We start from the raw sequence: 23,437 nt of genomic DNA on the forward strand, positions 1-23,437 counted from the left end.
AAATCCATAAAGTGAAAGCAAGTTTATTAAGAAAGTAAAGGAAAGAAAGAATGGCTACTCCATAGACAGAGCAGCCCTGAGGGCTGCTGGTTGCCCATTTCTGTGGTTATTTCTTGATGATATGCTAAACAAGGGGTGGATTATTCATGCCTCCCCTTTTTAGATCATATAGGGTAACTTCCTGTCATTGCCATGGCATTTGTAAACTGTCTTGGCACTGGTGGGAGTGTAGCAGTGAGGACGACCGGAGGTCACTCTTGTCGCCATCTTGGTTTTGGTGGGATTTAGCTGGCTTCATTACTGCAAACCATTTTATCAGAAAGGTCTTTATGACCTGTATCTTGTGCCAACCTATCTCATCCACTGACTTAGAATGCCTTAACCATCTGGGAATGCAGCCCAGTAGGTCTCAGCCTTATTTTACCCAGCTCCTATTCAAGATGGAGTTGCTCTGGTTCACGTGCCTCTGACAAGACTATGTGAGGAATAGATGTCATTACCCCCAACCCCAAATTTCATCATACAAAGGTGACATATATTATTTGCATTTGAGTGCTTTATTATATTGGAATTGCAGTGATATTAACATTTGTACAAATGCACAAAATCTTGTCTCTTCTTGCTAGAAAGAGATGTAAAAATCTGACCTAGTTGAACAGTCTTAATGAACTCATTGTCCATTGGTAACAATAAATGTGTTCACGATGCAACAAAAAGCTTAACACAAAATTAAACATATTAAATGCTGCAGCAAGTATTTACATGTATGTACCCCTTTTTTTTCTCCTTCCAATAAGGAAGGTGGTTGCTTTACAAATAGACAAACAAACACAAATGCTTTGCTGTTTACAAATACAAACAACCCCAAGTCCAGAACTTAAAGTGACAGCACCTTTTTGGGACTTCCTCAGTTAACACTTACTTTACACAGTGCTAAACTTTTTTCTTTTAATTATATTTTTGGACAATATTTATATTCCAATTGTCCTAGAACATTGTGTTTGAACTGAGCTATTTTTCTGGGCCTTTTCAGAGGATCCCAAACCCTATGTCCTCTCTAGAGAGAACATTTCAAGCTTATCTGTTCTCCAAGACAGTTCTCAAAGGCAACATTCCTTTCTCTATGAGGCAGATGTGATTTAGCAGAACTTAGAAGGGAAAAAGGTGAGTAGGTTGTATTTTCTACTGGCTGCTGGTTGGGAAGGGTCCTTTCTCCTAAACCCCCTCCACTCAACACAACTGATACCTTTCATTATCTCCTGTAGTGTCTGTGGCATTGGTATTCTGAAGGAGAAAACTAGAATCTAATGAGCTTATTGTGCATAAGATTTTAATGATGTATTTAAAGCTAATTTATTCAGCTTCCACATTCTCAGTCCTGAGGCTAAATTATTCTATTGTAAAAAATCCAGTCCTATAAAGTTCTATAATATGAAGCTCAATGTAACAATATCTTAAATGGCTTAGAAGGAGCTTTCTAGATCCTGGCTTCTAATGAGCTAGATATTGTAAGTTGGTCTTAATACAACAGTTGGTAATTATTGATTCCTTTCTGATGACAAGTTGGAAAGGTATCAGAGTGCCACTTAAGAGTATTAATCTTTTAACAAATGTTGGCAATTTGGCCTTACCCCCCACTTCAGCTGTGGTTAAATATTTTTTTTAAAAATAGACAATTTATAAGGAAAAAAATATATAAACACTCTTGAAGCAATTTGGCTACAAGCATTACATCACAACTCCACAAGAAATAGTAAAATATTTTGAATGGACATACACTTTTTCATTTTCACAACATGACGAGCTAGGTTTTTTGTTTTTTAAATTTCTTTGTGTTTGTTTTGGTATTGAATTTTATTTGTAAGTTTATTGCTGCTGTGTCATCTTATCCTACCTTAGATTATAATTGTGAAATAGAGGTGCTGTCCCTAATTATGTTACAAGGCAACATTGTATTTTTGAGACCTAGGAATGAAATCGATAGGGCCACGGTTCTTTCAGTGGCCTCAGAGAGTCTGTGGCTAGGACAACAGTCAGATGTGCACCAGGGTGCACAAAAGAATAAGTCTCCTGGCTTATTCAGGACACTTTGGTTTGGAAGATGAGAGAAAATTCTTAAGTATAGCTTAGCTGCTGCCTCACATCTGTTGCATAATATAACATTTTTTAAAAACATGCTATGAATAAAGGGATAAAGAGTATAAACTATATAGTGTACTGGCTCTTCTCCTTGGCATTCCTGTAGTAGGCTTCACCTAGGCTGATGTGAGACACAGGTCTCAGCTGTGCTACCAATGGACGCACATAAATGTACCTGGTGCAAATATTTGTAAAGTATTTTAAATGGTGCCGCTCAGAGCCTTGGAGGAGGGGTGGGGGGCATTGTAAAGGAGAGCAAAGGCAAGTTTGAGGACAGAGAAGAGGTTAGAAAGAGAATAAGGGAAATACAAAGGGATCAAAAAGCTAAAGTGCAATTTTTAAATATAAATTATTTTAAAAGCAGAAAAGAGATTCTAAATTGCTACTGTTCGCATAGGCACGGTTTTATTCAAATTTAAATGGGTTGTTTCCTTTCCCTTCTCAGATATACTGCATAATGGAGCTTGAATGGCTTAAAGCTACTGCATATTGTTCGGGAAGGGACAAAAAGCACTAAGGGAGCTGAATAGTGCAAGGCTTTCTAGGAAATTGGGGTGGGGTGGAGAGGCAGAGATGAAGTTGTTTTTACACTTCTACAAGAAAGCTGTTCCAGTTATAGTTACTGATTCCCTTTAGCTGAACTCTGCTTCCTAAATGAAAGAGCTTACTTTAAAAATGAAAAAAGAAATAAATGTTTTAAAAAAACTGTTCAGAATGTTGATTAAAAAATAACTCACAGAGCAATAAAAATCCTTGAAATGTCTATGCACAGAGATCTAAGCAAACATTTCCACCAAATGATGGAGAATAGCCATTTGAAACCCTGAAAAATGAAAATACACATAACTATAGTAGTTTATTATGGACTAACACTTTAAAAACAAGTAGATCCTACAGAATACTGCTCAAATGGAATGTTTAAAAATAACATTTATTAATAAATATCTTATAAAATTCTAAATTAATAGATTCCTATTCAAATTTTGCTTTGGTCCTTGAATTTCACTGTATACACACATACATACATATATATTTTCTTAGATGGTTTTTTTCTTTTTTTAACCAGAAAGAAACACATTCTATCCTAACTGGATGGCTAGTTTTATAGCAGTTACCGAGGCTTAAAACTCCACAGCCAAAGGCTTGTCTGTTACCGCAGCTGGTTTATGATTTTAACGACAAACTCAACTTACACACTAAAGTTTACTTAACTAACAGGCAACAACCACCAGAACATTCACCGTCGACATCCCTCTATCAGAATACGCTCTCCATTTTGTTTCACGGACTACATGGGATCTGAAGAGTATTTGCTCTAAGTCACCCTAATTACTATAATATATACTGTGAGCACACGAACTGCTTGTCTCCCACAGGCTGTGTTAAGACTGTGACTTGCATCCGTTGATGTGGCCGCAGGAGAGGGCTGAGTAGTAGTGTAACGGGAAAACATCCGACTTAACACTTGGCTTTCAAATTAGTACATTCATCCATGGCTGGGATTTTCACTCTACCTCTCCTGGCATCGTGGATTGAGAAATGTGTCAAGGAGAAACAATTAAGATGTGGACACCTCCATTTAAGTGAGAGTTTACCTGGTAGAAATGCTCTCAGGTGTACTTATCTGAGTTGTTAACTCCCATCACATAAGGCAGGGGAGGCACTATAGATGTTCCCAGGGAGGCTGGCAGTGACATCAGAGACAGATCTCACCGATCAAGAAAACCACACGTGAATGGGGAGAGGCAGTGTGGCAGGATTTTCCCTCCTTAGGACAGGCGCTCTGAAGGCCGTGATGATTGATTCATGAACACGTGGATGGGTGACCCAGTAACTGGCTGAGGGAGGAGAATGGAGTACAAAGATATTCTCCCAAACAGGCAAAAAGTGTAGGACAAGGAGGAGGGATTTTCAGGCAGATTGATTATTCTGTTGTCTGGTGACGGCTGGGCCTTTAGGTAAAAGACTTAATATTGATAAGCCAAGCGTTGGATTTGACCAATGTATCTTTCTGTTTGGAATTTCAAGAAGCACTGACAACTAGTTGGAATCTTTCATTTACTGTATTTCCATACCGTGAATGAACACACCTAAAGGCCCTGAGTAGAACAAGAAGACAGTTTATTCTAATTACATGTTGAGGCCGGTTTGCTAATGTGTGTGGTTGGTTTTCCTACTTAGCATAAAAAACAGACATAATTGAGCTATATATAATGCACATCAGTCAAACTGTCAAGTTGCTGAACGAAGAAAACTCAGGCAAGTTCTTAACTGCAGAGGCTTTCAGCCTAACAACTAAATATTTCAATCAAAAGGTGGAACAGAAGTAAACTAAACCATCATTGTAGTGACAGTCACTCCCTGGACATTCTGATATTACTAGTGGATTTTTTAAAAATCCATTTTATTAAGTGCTATGCATGCAGTAAAGAAAGAAAAATTTTTGTTTACTTAAAACAAAGCAAAACATAACATAAAAATTAAAAATTAAAAAACCCAACTAAACATTTTAATGCACTCTTTCTCCTTTTTGTGGGGGGGAGGGGAGACAGATAGATGGTCCTAGGAAAGAATTTTGAAATATGATTTTTGATTTCAAAACAGAGATATGAATGTTAATTTCTTTTTAAAGCTGAGTCTTAAACATTTCTTAGGAAGCCAGTCAGATTAAACCATTCAGCTGTTACTGTTGGAATTTAAAAAACAACAGCTATGAATTCAGTATTTAAAATACTTGAAAATGATATGTTTGTCTAAAATATAATAGAAAATTATTTCATTTGCATTTTTTCTTTTTTTCTCTTTTCTTTTTTTGCTTTTTTTTTTTTTTTGCTTTTGTTTTGATTCTTCAACCATATATCCAAGTCATAGGTTTCACTGGACACTCAAAACCATCTTTTGAAAGCACTGCATACATGGAAAGATTGTTGATAAATATTGATTTAAAAAGGAAGTTATTAGATAAAACTGAAACTAGTTATATAAAAATCATGCTTCGAGACCCTCATATTTTCTTTCTTTCTCCAAAATAGATTCTTATACTATAGTGAGAGAAAAAAACACATCCTTTCCTTTTCTGAACTCTTATAAAAGCTACACCTTTTGTAAAATACTGTTCTTTTAAAACCCATGAACACACACACACACACACACACACACACACACACACACACACACGTTAAGAGGTCAAGCATTCAAATGGAGATGAAACACCAGCACCTGCCTAGATTGCTAGAGAGAAACATTCACCCCTGTTATTTGTGAGATGTGATATTAAAACATTAGCACAGTAGAATGGCTTGTTTCAAGGAGGCACGACTGTGGTTCAGGGACTATCTGCTTTGTATCATGGGCAAGTTCACAAAAGTTGTTGAAAATAAATCAGAATAATTCAGAAGAGTGAAGTACGCTGGGTGTAGTGACTCACGCCTGTAATCCCAACACTTTGGGAGGAAGAAGTAGGATAGTTTGAGACCAGCCTGGGCAACATAAGAGATACCTCATCTTTTATTTTAAAATAAAAGTAAAAATAAATTAGCCAGGCATGGTTATGTGAACCTGTGGTCCCAGCTACTCAGGAGGCAGAGGTGGAAGGATAGCTTGAACTCGGAGGATGACGCTGCAGTGATCCGTGATCGCACCACTGCACTTCAGTCTGGGCAATAGGTGAGACTCTGTCTCAAAAAAGAAAAAAAAAAGAGTGAAGTAGCTTGCGCCTCATCCATGGGGTTCCTTCAGCAGTCAAAGAGTGCTTAACTGTTGTGGGAAGGCTAAAAGTGCCCCTATGGAAACACTGGGTTTTCTTTCTCTCTTTGTTTCTCCAGTAGTTAGTCTATTTTCACCCCCCAGAACAGCAAAGCTGGTTCCATAGGCTTAAGAAAAAATAATAATAATAAATCTTAGGCTATTAGCAGCTGATGATTGAACAATGTAATCTGTGTAGTGAATAGAGCCCTTCTGAATTATTATATAGTACATGGATTTTCAACATTATAGACAGGCCATATAAAACCAGTTGCAATCCAAGGGTGTCATGTTATAGCCCCACATCAAAATTTGGACTTTCACAATCAAGGCTTACAAAGCTCCCTTCCCTAGTGTCTCCCCAGCTGGTATTCAACCGTGCTTCACTTATAACTAAACCACCTTTCATTTGCTCTGATTATTAAAAACATTAAATCAGGCACATTAAACATCTCCTGGTTACTATTTTGTGAAAAGCAAGAGTTGAATGAACTCCAGCTGTGGGTGAAGTGTAAGTGAAGCAATGGTTAGGTCCACGTTTTGGAGGTTTTTTTTTTTTTTTTTCTTTAAACATTATTTTCTTATTCACATGCAATGAAAGAGAAAAAAATAAAACAGAAGGAAGTCAAAATGAAGAGTAAACAGGGAGCCTAAGAAAAAGTGGAAATGGAGAAGAAAACTGGGCATTAGCAAGTGGACCAAGAGGAGAAGGAGAGGTGAAGAGATGCTCGGTGGTATTATTTGGACATCGATGGATCTTATAATATTTTATAGTAAGAAAAAAAAAGGTATGGGAAAGGCTGTGTGTTTATCTGGAATTCTGGTGACACCACAGCACAAACTCAACATGAGTTAAGATGTCAAAAGATTTCCTACCCAGTTACCTTGGATCTGTCTTACTTGACATCTAGGTATACCTCATTTTGGCCAAAAGCTGTGGTTTAACAAGATTCAATGTTTCAGGCAAAGGGTTGGACTGATAAGAATGAAACCATGGCTATATACAGAAAAGGTTCAGTTTATAAACAAGTAACTGGTACCAGAAAATTGGAGAAAAGCACCAAAGCGTTTCCCAAGCTGATAGATATTAATTGCATAACTCCCTTTTTTCTTATATAACTAAGTATAAAAGACAACATTTCCATAATAACTATAAAAATGAAAGCCAGTCTTTGAAGAACTGAGGAGTCTTCCAGGTCTGAGTTAATTCTAAAAATGCCCTTAAAAGAAAGGACGCATGCTACGCTACAGCTCTTCTTGGAGGCCAGGTCTTATGGTGCATTTTAAAGAATCGGATTCAGGTCTGTTCGGTGAGTGGTGAGCTGGCTGAGGGTGGAGCTTCCTACCACCTCGCTGACCGATGAGGAAGTAGTGATGGTATTATGCTGGATGACTTGTTGCTGGGAGCAAGCTGGGACAGGACTAGCAGGAGGGCTACTCTCCGGACCTAGGGAGAAAAAAAAAGACAACACACACACATACACACACACCAATATAGGTCTTTTTTGTATGGACTTGTGGACTCCTTAGAGAAACGGTACTAGATATTTACTTGAAATAGAAGTTGCACACATTTTCTTCTGAAAGTTAATTTCGAAACTTTATTTTCAACTGTTGTCACAATGCTATGCCTTTCCAGTTTATATCTACGAGCAAAGCCATGCTTTCTGTAGCAGTAAAATGATTTGATGTGTTTCAGTCATGGATATGTGAACTTCCCCATCTTGTCTTTTTAAATAGCCATCCATATATCAAATGTGGAAAAATACTCACATGTGGTGGGAGAATCTGTGTTGCTCAATCTAAAAAATTATTTGAAAATAAATTGACCTTCAGCCATGAATCCCTGCTCCTCCCACCATTCCTACTCAACTATTATTTAACCAACTGGCATTCCAGATGTAGAAACTGGGGTCTGAAGGAAGGGATCATTTTACGTATTGGTAAACTGAGGCCAGTCACTAGCTTTTCAGCCCAGTCAGTAACATGCAGTGTTTCTGGAGGCACTGGATATGATTCACCCAAGGCCTAGTTCCCAGCCCACAGATTTCTGAAGGAGACTGCTAGGCCACTGGTACTTGCGCTTCAGCTGGCTCTTTTCTTACTGGCTGCAAAATTGGAATTTGGTATTTTTTTTGATACTTTGAAATGCCAGGGAAGGAGTAGCCAGAAATTATCAGGAGGTGGTGGGCATCGTGTTGCACAGGGGCCAGGAAAAAGGGATCCCTTTGGAAGAATAGTCTGGAAGCCACTCAAGAATTCTTGTATATCTGCCTGGAAGTACAATCTACACTTTACTTTTGCTCTCTCAATCAAATTCAGTGCAAACTTAGTGGCAAAAAATATTGGACACTAAAGAAAAGTGAAAAAATCGGCGACTTACTTAGATATCCTTGTGATTCTTTCTGCATGGCTGTTATTGGGCAGTCTTTATGTGTTAACAACAACTGTTTCAGCTGGGCCACCTCATTTTTCAACATAGACACTTCATTCTAAAAGAGATGTATTAAAACCATGTTGAGAAGACCAGAGGATACAAACCCAAAGCCCTGTGCACTTTCAACAACAAAACTGGCAAACTCTTCTGTTACGTCTAAATGACATTAAGAATATTATTTAGTGTGGTTCGCCTGAAAGTTTGTAGCTTACCTTTAATTTGGCCCTCACATTTCCCAGGGGCTTTCTGAAGAGATTAGGTTTTAACTCAAGAGCTGAACCTTATTAAAAGGCTAGACCACACCCTCAGGTGATGGGAACTGAAGTCAGGTGAGAATCCTTACTCCACACTGACTGCGTGACCCTAGGTAGATTACATAACCCAGCTGAGCTCCAGCAACCTCTTTATAAGATGGGGATAAGAAGAGTACATTATTTGTGTTACTGTGAGGATTAAATACAGTAATAGATGGGAAACAGAACAATACCCAGCACATACTAAGCACTTAATACATTTAACTATCGTAACCTTCACAAGCTCAGGTTGACATCCAACTGAGAATGTGAATATGAGGCACGTATTGGGCAGAATTATGTGGTAGGATTTGTGGCTTCCACCTGAAATGCAATCAGAATAAGCTGACTCATCTACCATCAGATTTTCCAAAAGAAGTCTGTGTTGCTCAATCTAAAAACAATATCTGAAAATAAATTGACCTTCAGTCATGAATCCCCGCTCTCTCCACCATCTCCTACTCAATTACTGTTCATGGGCTACTGTTGAGCAGAGCACATCCACCTGCCTGATGCCCACTGAGCAGGAGGCATGGAAGCACACAGTACACATGTTGGTCACCTGCGGGTGGATGATGTCAGCTCAGGGTGGCAAGAGGCAATGAAGTTTTGGGCCATGATTGAATTAATTTGATTGAGTTCATTGATTATTTGGTCAATTTCGGTCTATAAAATACTCTTTCCCCCCTCAATATCAGGATATTGTGGATGGTGTGGGGTTTTCTTCTTATTTACTCACGTAATGGCCTCGGATCTCTACTTTATCTGTTAATAGTAATTCACAAAGGCATGCTCATAGCTTTGTAGAATAACGAACTTGGCACCCATTGTCTACAAATATAAACATAAAATAGATGGCGGCTCCAAGATGCTTCCACTTGATAAAAGTGGACTGTAAATGTAGTGCTATCTTGAATAAGCCATTTGAAAATTGTGATCAATAATATCCTCTCTTTGGGCAAGGTTTATTTGTGGCTGCCAGGCATTATACTTCACATGTAGGAGACTTAAAAAATGCATGCACAGAGAAAAGGACGATTAACATTGCTGTCATTAAGTTGTACCTACACTTTCAATATGAACTTGGCTTTTCAGCCATGTATTTATCACCTAGGAAAGTATGTTTGGGATTCTAGAAGTTACTCTAAAAAAAATTGAAATCTGCTTTAAGGAATATCTCCCATTTCTAAATTTCGTTGTGAAATACATTATAAGCAACCACATATTGAGTAATATTAATAACCAAATAAAAATAACAAAATAAAACAATAACAAAATAATAAAAATCTCATCTACAAATCTCATCTCATTCCCTTTCTCTTCCAAACTTTATTTTTACAAAATAAAAATGACTATTTGGGAAATTAGCCTTAATGATGAATAAATCACTTAATCAAACAAGAAAATTGCTCTTACATCTCAGGACATACAAGAAAGCAAATTGTACCTCCCAACTCCAAATGAATGTGATTGATAAGGGGCTCTGTGGAGACCAAAAGTGACCCTGTCAATTCCAGGGTCAGTGGGATAACTTACAGGACAATTTATTTTAGCCTTAAACACTAACTTCTTCCTCTTTGACTTTACACCTATCTAAATTCAGATGGCCTTCCTTCTTTTTCTCAGTTCTCCTTCTGCTCAAAATAGCACATATAAAAGAAAGTCACTTCTAGACCATCATATGAAGGCAATCGCTGGTTAAAAAAAAAAACAACCAAACAAAAACAAAACAAAAAAGGAAACAGAGATGTGTTTTTGTGTGTGTGTGTGTGTGTGTGTATATTTGCTTCAGAAGGAAATGTCATATTATTTGCCTTTAGACTACAGAAATAACACTTTTCTGAAATCAAAACTGCTAGACACCTTGCACCCTGAGTAGAAGCTCCCAGCTGCAGATAATGTAAACAATGGATCTTAGAAAATGGAATCAAGTTCCAATTTCTAGTGAATCCACACTTTTCTACCTAGAAAACAACAAACAAGAAAAGTATTAAAAACAAAACTGGGTTCTCTTCTTATACTTTTGGAAGAGAAAACACCCCTGCCTGTGGCCATCTTGGAGAGGTTGAATTTAGTCTCCATTTCTTCCCCCGCTATGTCCTGGGCATTGAAACCCTTTCTTGGCAGCATTTGATCTCCCAGGCACAAAGTGTTCATTGCCCCTTCCCTAAGAAAACACTCAATTCTATTCTCTGGGTTTCTACAGTTAGCAAAGAGCTAACTGCTTATGATATTTGGCATGCCCCAAACAGTTTCACAATAAATTTTTGCTTTCATAAGGCTGTTTTATTATAAAAAGAGCACTAGTCAGCACATGTGGTGCCCTGGCCTATCACCAAAACCCCATACAAAGTATATGACTTTGGTGGCATTTAGTCTATGAACAGCAAAACACTTTATTAATAAAGCAATGTTGTAAGTACAGAGACCAAAGGCCTGCGTGTTGAGGATCTGTAAAAATGCAGAACCCTGAGAATACTGAGACAACTGACCATCATTTAAAGATATATGTGAATATGAACATATTCTTTTTTTCTTTTTTATTGTTATAGAGACAGGGTCTTGCTATGTCATCCAGGCTGGACTACAGTGGCACCATCATGGTTCACTGCAGCCTCTACCTCCTGGGCTCAAGCAATCCTCCCACCTCAGCTTTCTGAGTAGCAGGGACTAGAGACATGTGCCACAATGCTCACCTAATTTTAAAAAATGTTTTGCAAAGATGGGGTGTAGCTATTTTGCCCAGGCTACTCTTGAACTCCTGGCCTCAAGTGATTCTCCAGCCTCAGCCTCCCCAAGTGCTGGGATTACAGGCATGAGCAACTGTGCCTGGCAGGACATATTTCTTAATGTAACATGTTAATAATTATTTAGCCATGTTATTGTGGGAAAATGAACACCAATTAATGTCCTCAGTAGAGAAGGGCAATCAGCTTCTTGTTTATACCATATACACATAACTACGATGCTGCAAGGACTAAATAAAGGCCTAATAACCACATAAGCCATAGAAATTCATGGGGCAGCATCCAGTAGGAAAAGGAGAGTTGAGAATAGGGTTTGAGCTCCCAAGCTGCCATGCCAACCAACTATAAAACACGATGGTTGAACTACTTCTCTAAGTTCCTTCTAGAAAGAATTTTTTTTGTATTCTACAAGCAATTCTGTGTCACCTTCTATTGAGATAGCAAATTACCCAATTATCTAATGAAAGATTCAATCTTGACTTTTATTCATTACTTAGCTACTTTCAGTATGCTCAAATATGCTTATAATTCAGGTCTTATCTTTCATAAGGGAGCCAGTTCTAGCACCTCTTATGCTTCCAAATCTTAGTAGGATAGATTCCAAAGCAACATTTATAGTTTCATTTTAGAGCAGAATTTTCTATGTCCATTTATGTGTCCATATTACTGAGAGAGCGTCTATGGAGCCTTCATTATATTTCATAAGGGGCCTTTGGCTTAAGAAAGGTCAAGAATCACTATCCTAGAGAAAGAAGAATGAATTGTGTGCTGTGCACATGCATAATCATCTTAAAGATTCCATAGTGAAAGACTGATTAGTGTAGGAAATGCACAAATAGTAGACTATATTTTAAGTAAAAGCCCTTTTCAAGGGAACATAAGTGGAATCACCTTGAATTCATTTTGGAAGAGAACAACCAGATAGCAAATGTTTCAAAACGCATAAAAGAAATCAAATGTGGCCTAGAAGTCTAGTAGGGAAATAAAAACCAGGCCTTCTGGAGGCATTTTCTTACTCTGAATTACCTTGCTTTATAAATTGAGGAAAATCACCATTTTGTATTCCCCTATGTAGGTTATAATCAGAGTTTTAGGTCTTAATATAAAAGTACTTTGTAAATACAAGGTATTAATAATATGTATTGATTGCCTGGTGGAAATCAACTCTTCATTTTTTCATTTTGAGTTTGCTCCTCTAAAGCAGTTAGCTGTTTAGTGACTGTAAGATCCAGTTGGACTGATCTATTTTTAAACCCATAGTTTGCCTTGGGATGAAGCAGCACTCCACAGAGATATTCAATACTACAAAAACATACTTTAAGCAAGCACTCCAACAAGTCCCTAATAGCTACATTTGCAGTGTTCAGCTTTGGAGATGTCATTATTTATATGATAAATCCTCAGTGCTTTTTGGTGTAAGCAGTAGTTTGTGCCAAAAAAATAATTATCATCAAAATGGGCTCTACAATATACCCTCCCCCAGCTTTTTTGTTTTGGTAGATTAGCTGAGACCAGGTTTGGTTCACTCTGAAACAAAGAACTTTCAATTTGTCAAGCAACAGTTCCCATCTGGCCTATTCGCTTGCCAAGTCCCAGACCTGGGCTCATGTGTCCAAAATTTCAGCAGCAACTTAGACCATGTGTCTTTGCCCTAAAAAAGAAAAGCAATTATTTCCATGGGTGACCAGATGATTTCCATATCCTCTACTGAACACAGACGTTCTACTGAGTACCACATCAGCAGTCGATGAATTTAGAGCTGATCTTAGTCACTTAGTATCAGAAAAAAGAACATGGATGTCTTTGGCTTACAGAGTTTCCAAAATAGAAGATCACAAAGAAGTGGGTTAGGTCAACAGGAGACTTCCCTGAGTCCTCATTCTGCCACCTACTCGTTGTGTGACATTAGGGAAGACCCCCCATTTCCCTAACCTCAGTTTCTTTCTCCATAAAATAACAGATTAGGTGGTTTCTAATATTTTCCCCAATTCCTATACCTTTTTTGACCTCTTGGGCAGAGATGTGTTGTGAGACTAGGAAATGAAGTCTGGGAGTTTGATTTTGTTTTCTTAGGTCTGGTTTTTCCAATCTGAAATGCTGCAGCCTAACTAGAGGGTTCTATGCTGGAAAACAACTCAAAAGTGGCAGCTGGCCATCCAGACCTTGGATATTCCATTTGGCTGGAGTTTGTTTGCTTAGCACCTTCCATTTCTGTTTACTTAAAATTTGGCTCACTGGTCCAGCCTCAAGAGAGACACCTTTTTCTTTTGACAAAGGTCCAGTGAGAGGGAAAGGGTCATTCAAAGGTAGCGGAATCTGCAGCATCCTCTCCAGCATCCCAGGGCCTGATGCGGGACACTCAGCTTCACAGAGAACACTGGGCGGTTGTGGCTTCTGTCCCTCCAAGGCAAAGCAGTGGTTGGAAAATATCAACAATTTAGTCTGTTCAGAGACTGTCCCTTTTTTGGGTACTGTTTTAACTACCAAAAGATATTGGTGCCTGTTACATGAACTCAGTAGGATTCTTTTTTTCTGGTTTTGGGAGCTAGAGTTCTAGTTTCTTTTTTTCCTTAGCCATTTGGCTCTAAACAAATGTGAAAAAAAAAATCAGTGCATTAGGGTCTAGCAAAGGGTAAATTTACCTTGTATGTTTTGTAAAAGCAATCATAAATATGCATATGCCAAGTCACGAACAACACCTCTGGCCTCAAAGTCAGTGGACAGCTTTACTTTCCTGGCTTTCTGCTATGATCCCTCCATGTTTGCATGCATTAGGATCATAGTCAATACCCTGAAGGAATTCTGCAAGGACTCGTTTTAGTTAAAACGGATTTAAAGCCTTGGCAGCTGATATGTGCCAGCTGGCTATTTTTGGCTCCTTCATCTAAGCAGTGGTTCACAACTAAGGCTGATTTTGCCACCCAACCTCCCTTCCCAACGACCACCAGGGGACATTTGGCAATGTTTGGAGACTCTTTGGTTGTCATAGTTGGAAGATGTGCTCCTGATATATAGTGGGTAAAGTCCAAGGATGCTGCTAAATAGCCTGCAATGCACAGGGCACAACAAAGAATGATCAAGCCCAGAAGTCAATAGGGCCAAGATTGAGAAAACCTACATGTTTGCATCATCCTCCTGCAGACCTCAGAAATGGTGGCAAATTCCTGGGGTTCCCCCCACTTCAGTTATTGCAGAACCACTGCGGGAATATTTACTAGGTTCACATATACAAGAACTTTTATTTACTTAACATGCTTGTGCAAATTAACTCAATTTTGAATGATTTAGCCTTCTTACTAATATCTTTGAAACTGCAGATTTGATCTTCTAATTACATTTTTCAATACACATCAAAATTAAAATATGATGATTATTAATATTAAAAATGCTTGGCTGGGCGTAGTAGCTCACACCTATAATCCCAATACTTTGGGAGGCCAAGGTGGGAGGGTTGCTTGAGCCCAGGAGTTTGAGACCAGCCTGGGCAACATAATAAGACCTTGTCTCTAGAGAGAAAAAAAAAATTAGCCAGGCATGGTGGTGTGCACCTTGGGAGGCTGAGATAGGAGGAACACTTGAGTCCAGGAAGTCAAGGCTGCAGTAAGCTGCCCTCCAGCCTGGGCAATGGAGTGAGGCCCTGTCTCAAAAAAGAAAAATGCTTAACCACATTCTACCTAAAAGTTTCTCAGATACTACTGTGCCTGTCAGATTCTACAAGTGGCTTTAAAGGTGGCTGAGTCCAGCCATTTCTCTGGTGGCTTGACTCCCTGCAATCACATCCTTGCCAAGTGGTCAAGCAGCCAATTCTTAGACACTCCAGCAATGAGGAATTCATTCATTTATTTAACAAATGGTTACTGAGTGTAGACACTATACTATAAACAGGGGAACCCATTCATTTATTCAACAAATAAGTTGCTGAGTGTAGACACTACACTATAAACAGCAGATAGATAGAGAGTGGGCGGAGGGAGTAGTAAGAGACAGTCCCAATCTTCCCGCAGCATACAAGTTAGTGGGGGAATCATTATCTTATTTTCCTCAAATCTGCTATGTTTCCCAGCTTCTTTCTCATCATGTCTATCACAAAAAGAATGATACATTTAGGGGGAAAAATGAACATCCATAAATTATGAAATTCAGGCCCTCATACAACACATGCTTTCCTCATATACTTTCAATTTGTACACTGGAAGCCCCACGCCATCGCCATTTAATGAAACTGAATATGCAAAGGCTTTGGGGTTTGGCACCCTAAGTGTTCCTTTCTAAGGATGCACAGAGAACTAGGTGTGGGAAGAAGATAAAAGTGACCTACCAATGCCTAGCCATTAACTCTTTTTGTTTATTTATTTATTTATTTATTTATTTATTTATTTATTTATTTAAGAGAGTCTCACTCTGTTGCTTAGGCTGGAGTACAGTGGTGTGATCTTGACTCATTACAACCTCTCCCTCCTGCATTCAAGCCATTCTCCTGCCTCAGCCTCCTGAGTAGCTGGGACCACAGGTGTGCACCACCATGCCCAGCAAATTTTTTTGTATTTTTAGTAGAGACGGGGTTTCTGCACCTTGGTCAGGCTGGTCTCAAACTCCTGGCCTCAAGTGATCCAGCCACCTCCCAAAGTGATCAGCCTCCCAGAGTGCTGGGATTACAGGTATGGGCCACTGTGCCCAGACCCCATGAACTCTTAAAATGCAGTCTCCCTATGTAGGGTAATTTCCTCCCTGCCCCACTCTCTTTGGTCATTCTCTCAGCTTCTGGAAGCACTGGAGTATAATCCACAACTCTTAATGTTATCCCTGGACCGTGGATCGCATACATGTCTATTTACTTGCCTTTTTTTTTCTGCTAATAGTGCACATATTTTTAACATTAGAACAAATGCTCTGAACTGCATCATTATAAACTATAAAGTCTGTTGGAGAAGCCCGGGTAGTAGAGTTTCTTCCTTTTCTTTAGACACTCCCAGACACTTCTGTGCCTCATTATAAAATCTCCCCAGTGAAGCCATTCATAAAAAGCAAAAATTATGCAAGATTCAAATCTTGGTGAGTTGGCAAATGAGATGAAAACATGCCTTTTCTTTCAGAGCTACATAATGACCATCAACCTTTCTTTCTTCCATGAAACAAAAATAAATAGAGATAATCAAGTATAAGCCAAGGCAACCCCCTCAACCTAGTGAATATAATGAAAAGCTCCTTTTCAGTTGAAGGTTTTTTATGGGCCAGGTACTGGGCAACTGCTTTGGAGACATTAGTTTGTTTATTGCTCCTAATGTAACAACTCTATAAAGTTATTATTCCCATTCTATAGCGGAAGAAACTGAGAGCCAGAGAGTTAAGCCTAGCAAGTAATTGCTGAACCAGGGTTTGGATCTCTGTCGGATTAAAGCCTGTGCTCCCAGCCCTACAACTTAGTGGGGTAGGTCCCCCCTTCTCAGAGCTTTGTGGGCAAATTGATTGAAAACTGAATGGTTAATTTTGTTTTGTAGAGTGTCCCGGAATTAATAAAGCTCGAGGAGTGGGGCTGCGGCTCCTCTGTGGACTAAGTGTGTGGTATCACTGCTTAGATCAACAACTGCCTGTCAGGGCCGGAAATACCCGTGGAGCAGAGGGCCTTTGAGTCCCGGGGAAAGACACCGTGGGCTGCACCTGAAGCTGCATGTTTGTCTGGGTGAGTTCTTCTGCTTTCTTTTCCAATGACATCACCCAGACCTTCCTCTTCTGTCTGCAGCGGGTGGCAGCTGCCCGGTTCCGTTCCAGAAATTTCCGCCGCCTCTCGTCGGGATCCTCGTCTACCACCCTTCGCCGGCGCCCCCCTGTGGGCTGGGGTGGCTGTATTGTCTGGGTTGGCTGCATCTGTTGTGTTGCTGGTGAAACCTGTTGGGACAGAGAGGGAGGAGGTGATGGGGATAGGGAAGGACGTGTTAGGTAAGGGAAGAAACCCAAGCTGATGTTAAAAAGCAAAGCACAGAAAGTCTATCTATCCCTTCAGTCAGCATATGAGACTTGCCTCCTATGAATGAAATAGATGATGAAATCACACTCATGAAAGAAAAGAAAAAGCATCACTGACCTATATTCTATGATGTGTTGGCAAGATATAGGAATGACTTGTGAAAAGATGTAGTCAGATGGATTTTTTCCCTGACAGGCATTTGGCCGAATCATGGTAGAGGAAACATTTATTTTTCTCCTTCAACTATTAAAAATATTTTACTGACAGTGTGTTTAAAAACTTTAAAGTAAGGGCCAGGTGTGGCGGGAGGATCACTTGAGGCCAGGAGTTTGAGACCAGCCTAGGTAACATAGCAAGACCCTGTCTCTACAAAAAAAAAAAAAAAAAAAAAAGGAAAAATTAGCCAGGCCTGGTGGCGTATGCCTGTAGTCTTAGCTACTCAGCAGGCTGAGGTGGGAGGCTTGCTTGAGCCTAGGAGGTTGAGGTTGCCATGAGCTATGATTGTGCCACTGCACTCCAGCCTGGGCAACAGAGCAAGACCTTGTCTCTAAAAACAAAAACAAAAACAAAAACAAAAACAAATGAACAACTTTAAAATAGCCAATGTATGGCTACAGGGTGAAAACAGAAAGGTCAGGGTTATTATCACAATATGGATGACTCATCTGTCATCTGCAGAACACCTCTGAGCAGGTTGTAGGCTCCTTTCATTCTAATAGTGTTAAAATTGTGTTCCTCACACACCTCTTGGACATCGTTGCCACTGTCACTCCTATGAAAAGAAGCCCATGAAGGCAGGAAAGCAGATGAAATCCTATTTTGACTATTCCACAGTTCTTAATGCAGAGGACTAGCTGGACCTGCACACTCCAGCTGGGCCTGCCTGCCCCTCAGAGCGCTCACCAGGGTGAAAGGAGATCCAGGAGAGCCTTCTAGGTGATTGGGAAGCTGGGCCTTTGAAAGCATTAAATTGATGCCTGAAGCAGCACTGAGCCCTGTCACACTCTGTGTATGTGAGATAGTGAGAGTTGCTTGTGCATTACCATACAGTTACATTAGAAGGAAATCCTAAGAGTGGCAAAGCACTTTATTAAAAAGTTTTACTATGCTTATAGAGTCCTTGCAAGGTCTGTGTGGGACTCAGCAACATCTAAGGCTTGGAGACCCCCACACATAGAGCTTTATTTCTATTCATAAGGCAGACACACAGCACCTTGTGAAATTTCTACGACTGACTCTTTATATGTCTGGACACCTAATGTGTTCCCTCATGCACTTCACTCCTTCCTCCTTCTTCATTCTCAATAAAAGGTGTTTTTTTTTTTCCTCTCCCATTTCTCAGTCACTCAGGTTTATGATGGTAATACATATAAAGTTGTTTTACAAGAGACATTTAACCTGCAGAAATAACAGGCCAAAAGTTTTAAAAATGAAGCCCAACAATCTTTTCTACTACATTCCAGCACTATGATTGAAATCAATCAGAATGACTGTAATTGCACTAATAATGGCTACTGGTTGACATCAGTTGACTGATGGTGATATATTTTAATCCAAAACTCTATCAAACCTTCTATGACTAACTGTAAAAGAATCAGGCCCAGGGTTGAGGTTGAACTGCATCTTAGTAATTTTAGGCAAAGCAAAGACATTTTCTTTTTTTCTTGAGACGGAGTCTCTCTCTGTCGCCCAGGCTGGAGTGCAGTGGCGCGATTTCGGTTCACTGCAAACTTTGCTGCCTGGGTTCAAGAGACTCTCCTGCCTCAGCCTCCCAAGTAGCTGGGATTACAGGTGCCTGCTACCATGCCTGGCTAATTTTTGTAGTTTTTTAGTCGAGACGGGGTTTCACCATCTTGGCCAGGCAGGTCTTGAACTCCTGACCTCGTGATCCACCCGCCTCGGCCTCCCAAAGTGCAGAGATTACAGGCGTGAGCCACTGCACCAGGCCAGCAAAGACATTTTCTAGAACTGTTTGTTGGTGACTTTTTTCCTTCCGATTATAGAGGAATAACAAAATAAATTAACTGTCTAAGGTCTTACTCATCAGAATTGCTAGTGAAGACATCATCCTTGTTATTGGCAGAGGCTTAGCACTTGTCATTTCAGATGCTAATAATTCCTGAGCTAACTACTGCAAAGAAAAGCATTAAGAGGGAATGTGCTAACTGCTCAGATATTTTTGCCTTTAACTGTTTCCTTTTGTGAATTGTAATCTCTTACTGCCAGCCCCAGACAAAACCCTCAAATAGGAAAAAATTGTTTTTTAATCTCCATTGCAGGGCCTTACCTTGCAATTCTGTATCCTCCTACCCTAAGTTTAATCAACCTGTAACCCATGATACTTTTCCTGTGCCTTCACCCAAAGGCATAAGTGACGTGGTTTCAGGTGTAATGTAGGTTCAGGATTGGTTAAGAGAAATTCCTTGAAACCAGCACTCTACAATCACATCCTTACATGCAGGAGGAGCACAAGAAGCCAGGAGAAAATGCAAATACCACCCTAAAACCAGAATTTGTATACCTAGTAATTATTGTTGCTTGTAATTTTATTTTTAAAGCAGAATTCTCTTGGCATAGATGCTCTGAAAATTTTGATCAAAAGTAATAAAATAAAATTTCAAAAAGGCAGATTTTATTCCAAATCATCTTCGAATCTCAGCGTTCAAAGGATTCTGTTCCTACTTTCAGATAATCATACAATTAAGCAAAATGGCAAGATCTCAGTAATCAGCCAAGTTAATACAATTTAAGAGTGGTATTTTGGGATACTGCCTACATGATCTGGTTCAAATTTTAGCAAGACTAACCTGGGCTCTTTCTGTTTAGTATACAATTTAAAAAAGCAACTGTTCATGAAGCTAATTATAATGGCAATTAACTAATTGCATATACAATTGGCCGCTTACTGACTTGAAACAGAGGGCAATTGGCTAATTGGTAATTGGCTAATGAATGGCTTTTATATTCAAAGAATTGTTATATAACTTGCTCTGTGAAATAACTTGCCCACAAAGGCAACCAAACCTTGATGTTCTCGTTTCCTTATAAGCTAAGTACAAATGTGAATCAATTTGCCCATCATTGACTTTGTAGTTTTTTTTTCCTTTCTAAATACATGTTCTAGTATGGCACTTGACTAAAAATGTGACTAAAAATGTTCTCTGGATAGCGTTTGATTGCTATACAATTTGCTAAACTTCTATTATTTTGGTTTGGAATAACATATTTTGAACACTGTGCCAAGGGCTTTACAGAGATTCTCTTATTTAATACTCATAAGAGCCTAGGAGTTTAGTCTACTATTACCCAGCCCCATTTTACAGATGAGAAAACTGAGGGTTAGAGAGATTAATTGTTTCTGTTCACAATCACACAGTGAGGAAAGCAGGAAAAAAATTAAGGTTATCTTATTCTAATGCTCCATTCTTATTCACAATGTAGAACACCTCTAAGAACCTTGCAAAAGACAGTTTATCTAATGAATAGCTTCGAGAGTTGCTTGTGCCTGACCCATTCTGTGGATGGCTGTCCAGGTTTGGTGCATGTTAATGGAGGAGGGCTCAAGAGTTCAAGCTGCCTGGTATAAGGTCTCGTCTCCAGAGGCAGATGACAGAGGAGACAGTGAATAAGTGTTATTTGGCGGTTCCATGCTTCCGACACTCTTCTGATCCAGCTGGTTGGAAGCTGGCAGTGTGGACTGGGTGGAGGGTATGGATGAAGGTCATTCTGCTTGAGGATCCAAAGTGTCTAGGCCCAGCCATGCTCCTGGACATGCCCTTCATCCACTTACTAAAACTCATTCCAGTATAGGACTCGCCTCTCTTCTTGGCCTTGGGTGACATAATGTCTGCCCGGTCCCCCAACCCTCTTTCAGTTTTGTCTAAATGCTGGCTTTCTTTGCAGCCACTCCTGGTGACTCTCCCCCACTGGGATTTGGCCTTTCTCTTGGTCTGATCATCTACAGAACTTGGCTCTCTTTCTGTTCCCTCCAACGCATTTCTCATTCAGGGGGATGAGTCACCTCTCTTCACCATTTACACAGCACCTTACGCCCTAGCATCCATGATGGAGCTTCTTTGTCTGCCTTGAATTGTTACTCTTTAGATTTTTAACATTCACTGTTACTCAGAAGATTGCCTGTTGTATTTAACTTCCAATTTACAGGTGACAAAATTGACTCTCTATGATGTTTTAAAACATAGCAGCTAGAACCAGGGTTAGAATTAACTCATTTTTCTGATTCTTAATTCACATCTTTCTTCACAAGCTTAAGTTCTTCCTAATCCATCGATTCATATTACTTTTGAGAGGGGCTAACTTTCTGACACACTGCAAAAATAGATTTTGGAGAACTTAAAGTTTATACTTGCCCTTAGAGACTAGACCTGATATTATTTAGTATATTATTTATAGAAATTATGTTCTGGTAGGGTCTTACGGGTAAGACTTGCCTCCTACGAGATAAACAGAGCTCCCTAGAATGTGAGATAGAACACCCCGGCTTGTCAAACAAGACAAGCTGCAAATGACCCCAGCATTAGAGCTTGCACTGTTAAGAAGGAGAATAAGAAGGGGAAAGAGATCACGGAAAAGGTCTACCTGTGCTTGGTTGCCGGTGTGCAGGGGCGGATGTGGCGAGGTCTGATGATGTGCTGGGTGTGCATGAAGGTGGGAATGGGAGTGGTGATGTGGATGGTTCTGCTGGTGATGGGGTTGAGGGTGAGGATGGTGCGCTGGGTGCTGGTGCTGGTGTGGGTAAGGGTGATGGGGTGGCAGTGTCTGGTGCTGATGTGGGTGCGAGTGCATGTGATGGTGTGGCGTCTGGTCCTGCCGGGAGCCCATCATCTCCATCATGTGTCCCATGGTGTTCATGTTCCCATTTGACATGGCAGCAGGGTGGTGAGTCAATGCAGCCTTCAACCTCTGAAACAACAAAAGAGAGGGGAGAGAACAACTGAAGTCGGTCATGTACATGATAGAGATTTGAAAGCAAAGTGACTCACATTTTCAATTCTATATTTTGTGATGCTATTGTTAATATTTCCTACCAGTAGCTATCTTGCTACCAGTACAAGATAGCTTTTATATTAATTTCATATTTTCTTATATATTGTGGTCAGTAGGAGGGTCAATGTCAGCCAAATAGGTTAATTCAACTGTCAAAGCCAATGGGCAGGATATCCTATCAAGAATTACACATTCTACTAAAAGGTATTTCCTATTATCCAATCATGCATTATATCGTATCTACAACTGAATGCAAGCATACACCAAAGAGCACCATTCAATATGGTGATACCACTGAACAAAGAGCCTCCATCTGGTGTGCCACTGTATTTTTTTAATTTTTTAATTTTTTTTTTTTTTTTTGAGATGGAGTCTCGCTCTGTCTCTCAGGCTGGAGTGCAGTGGTGCGATCTCGGCTCACTGCAACCTCTGCCTCCCAGCTTCAAGCAATTCTCTGCCTCAGCCTTCTGATTAGCTGGGATTCCAGGCACCTGACACCATGCCCAGCTAATTTTTGTATTTTTAGTAGAGATGGGGTTTCATCATCTTGGCCAGGCTGGTCTTGAACTCCTGACCTTGTGATCCATCTGCCTCAGCCTCCTAAAGTGCTAGCATTACAGGGGTGAGCCACCACACCCAGCCAGCCACTGTATTTTGTAAGAGTCACAGGAACAAATGCTCTTGCCTCTCAAAATATTTCTCAGACACAGAGAATAAATAATTTCAAATTTTAAAAAGTAGAGAACTAATCTGATTTTAGGGCTTAAAATTAGAGTTAGTAATTTACAAGCTTCGGAGGTAATGTGTAGGTCTTTTCTGTTACCAAGATTTTTCTTATGGTCCCTTCCAATACTCTTAATTTTTTCTCACTCAATAGCTTTCTTTTGACTTTGAGAAGGGAGTGAGGAAAATAGAAGAATATGAAGTATTGCACCTCCTTTGATGGCCACATCAACCGGCCAGATACATTTCTAACACAAAAGCATTATCCATTCATAAGCAGACATGCACACAAATAACTTGTACCTGAGTCTAAAGGAGGGGTCAGCAAACTTTTTCTATAAAGAGTCAGATAGTCAATATTTTCTTCTGTGTCACAACTACT

General features: G+C 39.7%; 1 protein-coding gene across 7 annotated transcripts in view; it reads right to left on the reverse strand.

The window, feature by feature from the left end:
• Positions 1-538: 538 nt before the first annotated feature.
• The window catches only part of CREB5 (cAMP responsive element binding protein 5), a 424,247-nt gene continuing 401,348 nt past the window's right edge, over positions 539-23,437 (reverse strand). For 5 of the 7 annotated variants that reach the window (XM_055293576.2, XM_055293577.2, XM_055293578.2 and 2 more), the window contains 4 exons: positions 21,925-22,248; positions 17,019-17,246; positions 8,267-8,375; positions 539-7,330 (listed from right to left, as the gene is read on the reverse strand). In XM_055293576.2, coding sequence (XP_055149551.1) covers positions 7,167-7,330; positions 8,267-8,375; positions 17,019-17,246; positions 21,925-22,248 — 825 coding nt within the window. In that variant the 3' untranslated portion in view covers positions 539-7,166. Of the gene's footprint in view, positions 7,331-7,656; positions 7,686-8,266; positions 8,376-17,018; positions 17,247-21,924; positions 22,249-23,437 lie in introns of all 7 variants that reach the window. The other 2 variants (XM_063608985.1, XM_063608986.1) reach the window with 2 other exon arrangements.

This window comes from Symphalangus syndactylus, chromosome 9 (assembly GCF_028878055.3).
Source record: "Symphalangus syndactylus isolate Jambi chromosome 9, NHGRI_mSymSyn1-v2.1_pri, whole genome shotgun sequence".
NCBI classification, from domain to species: domain Eukaryota; kingdom Metazoa; phylum Chordata; class Mammalia; order Primates; family Hylobatidae; genus Symphalangus; species Symphalangus syndactylus.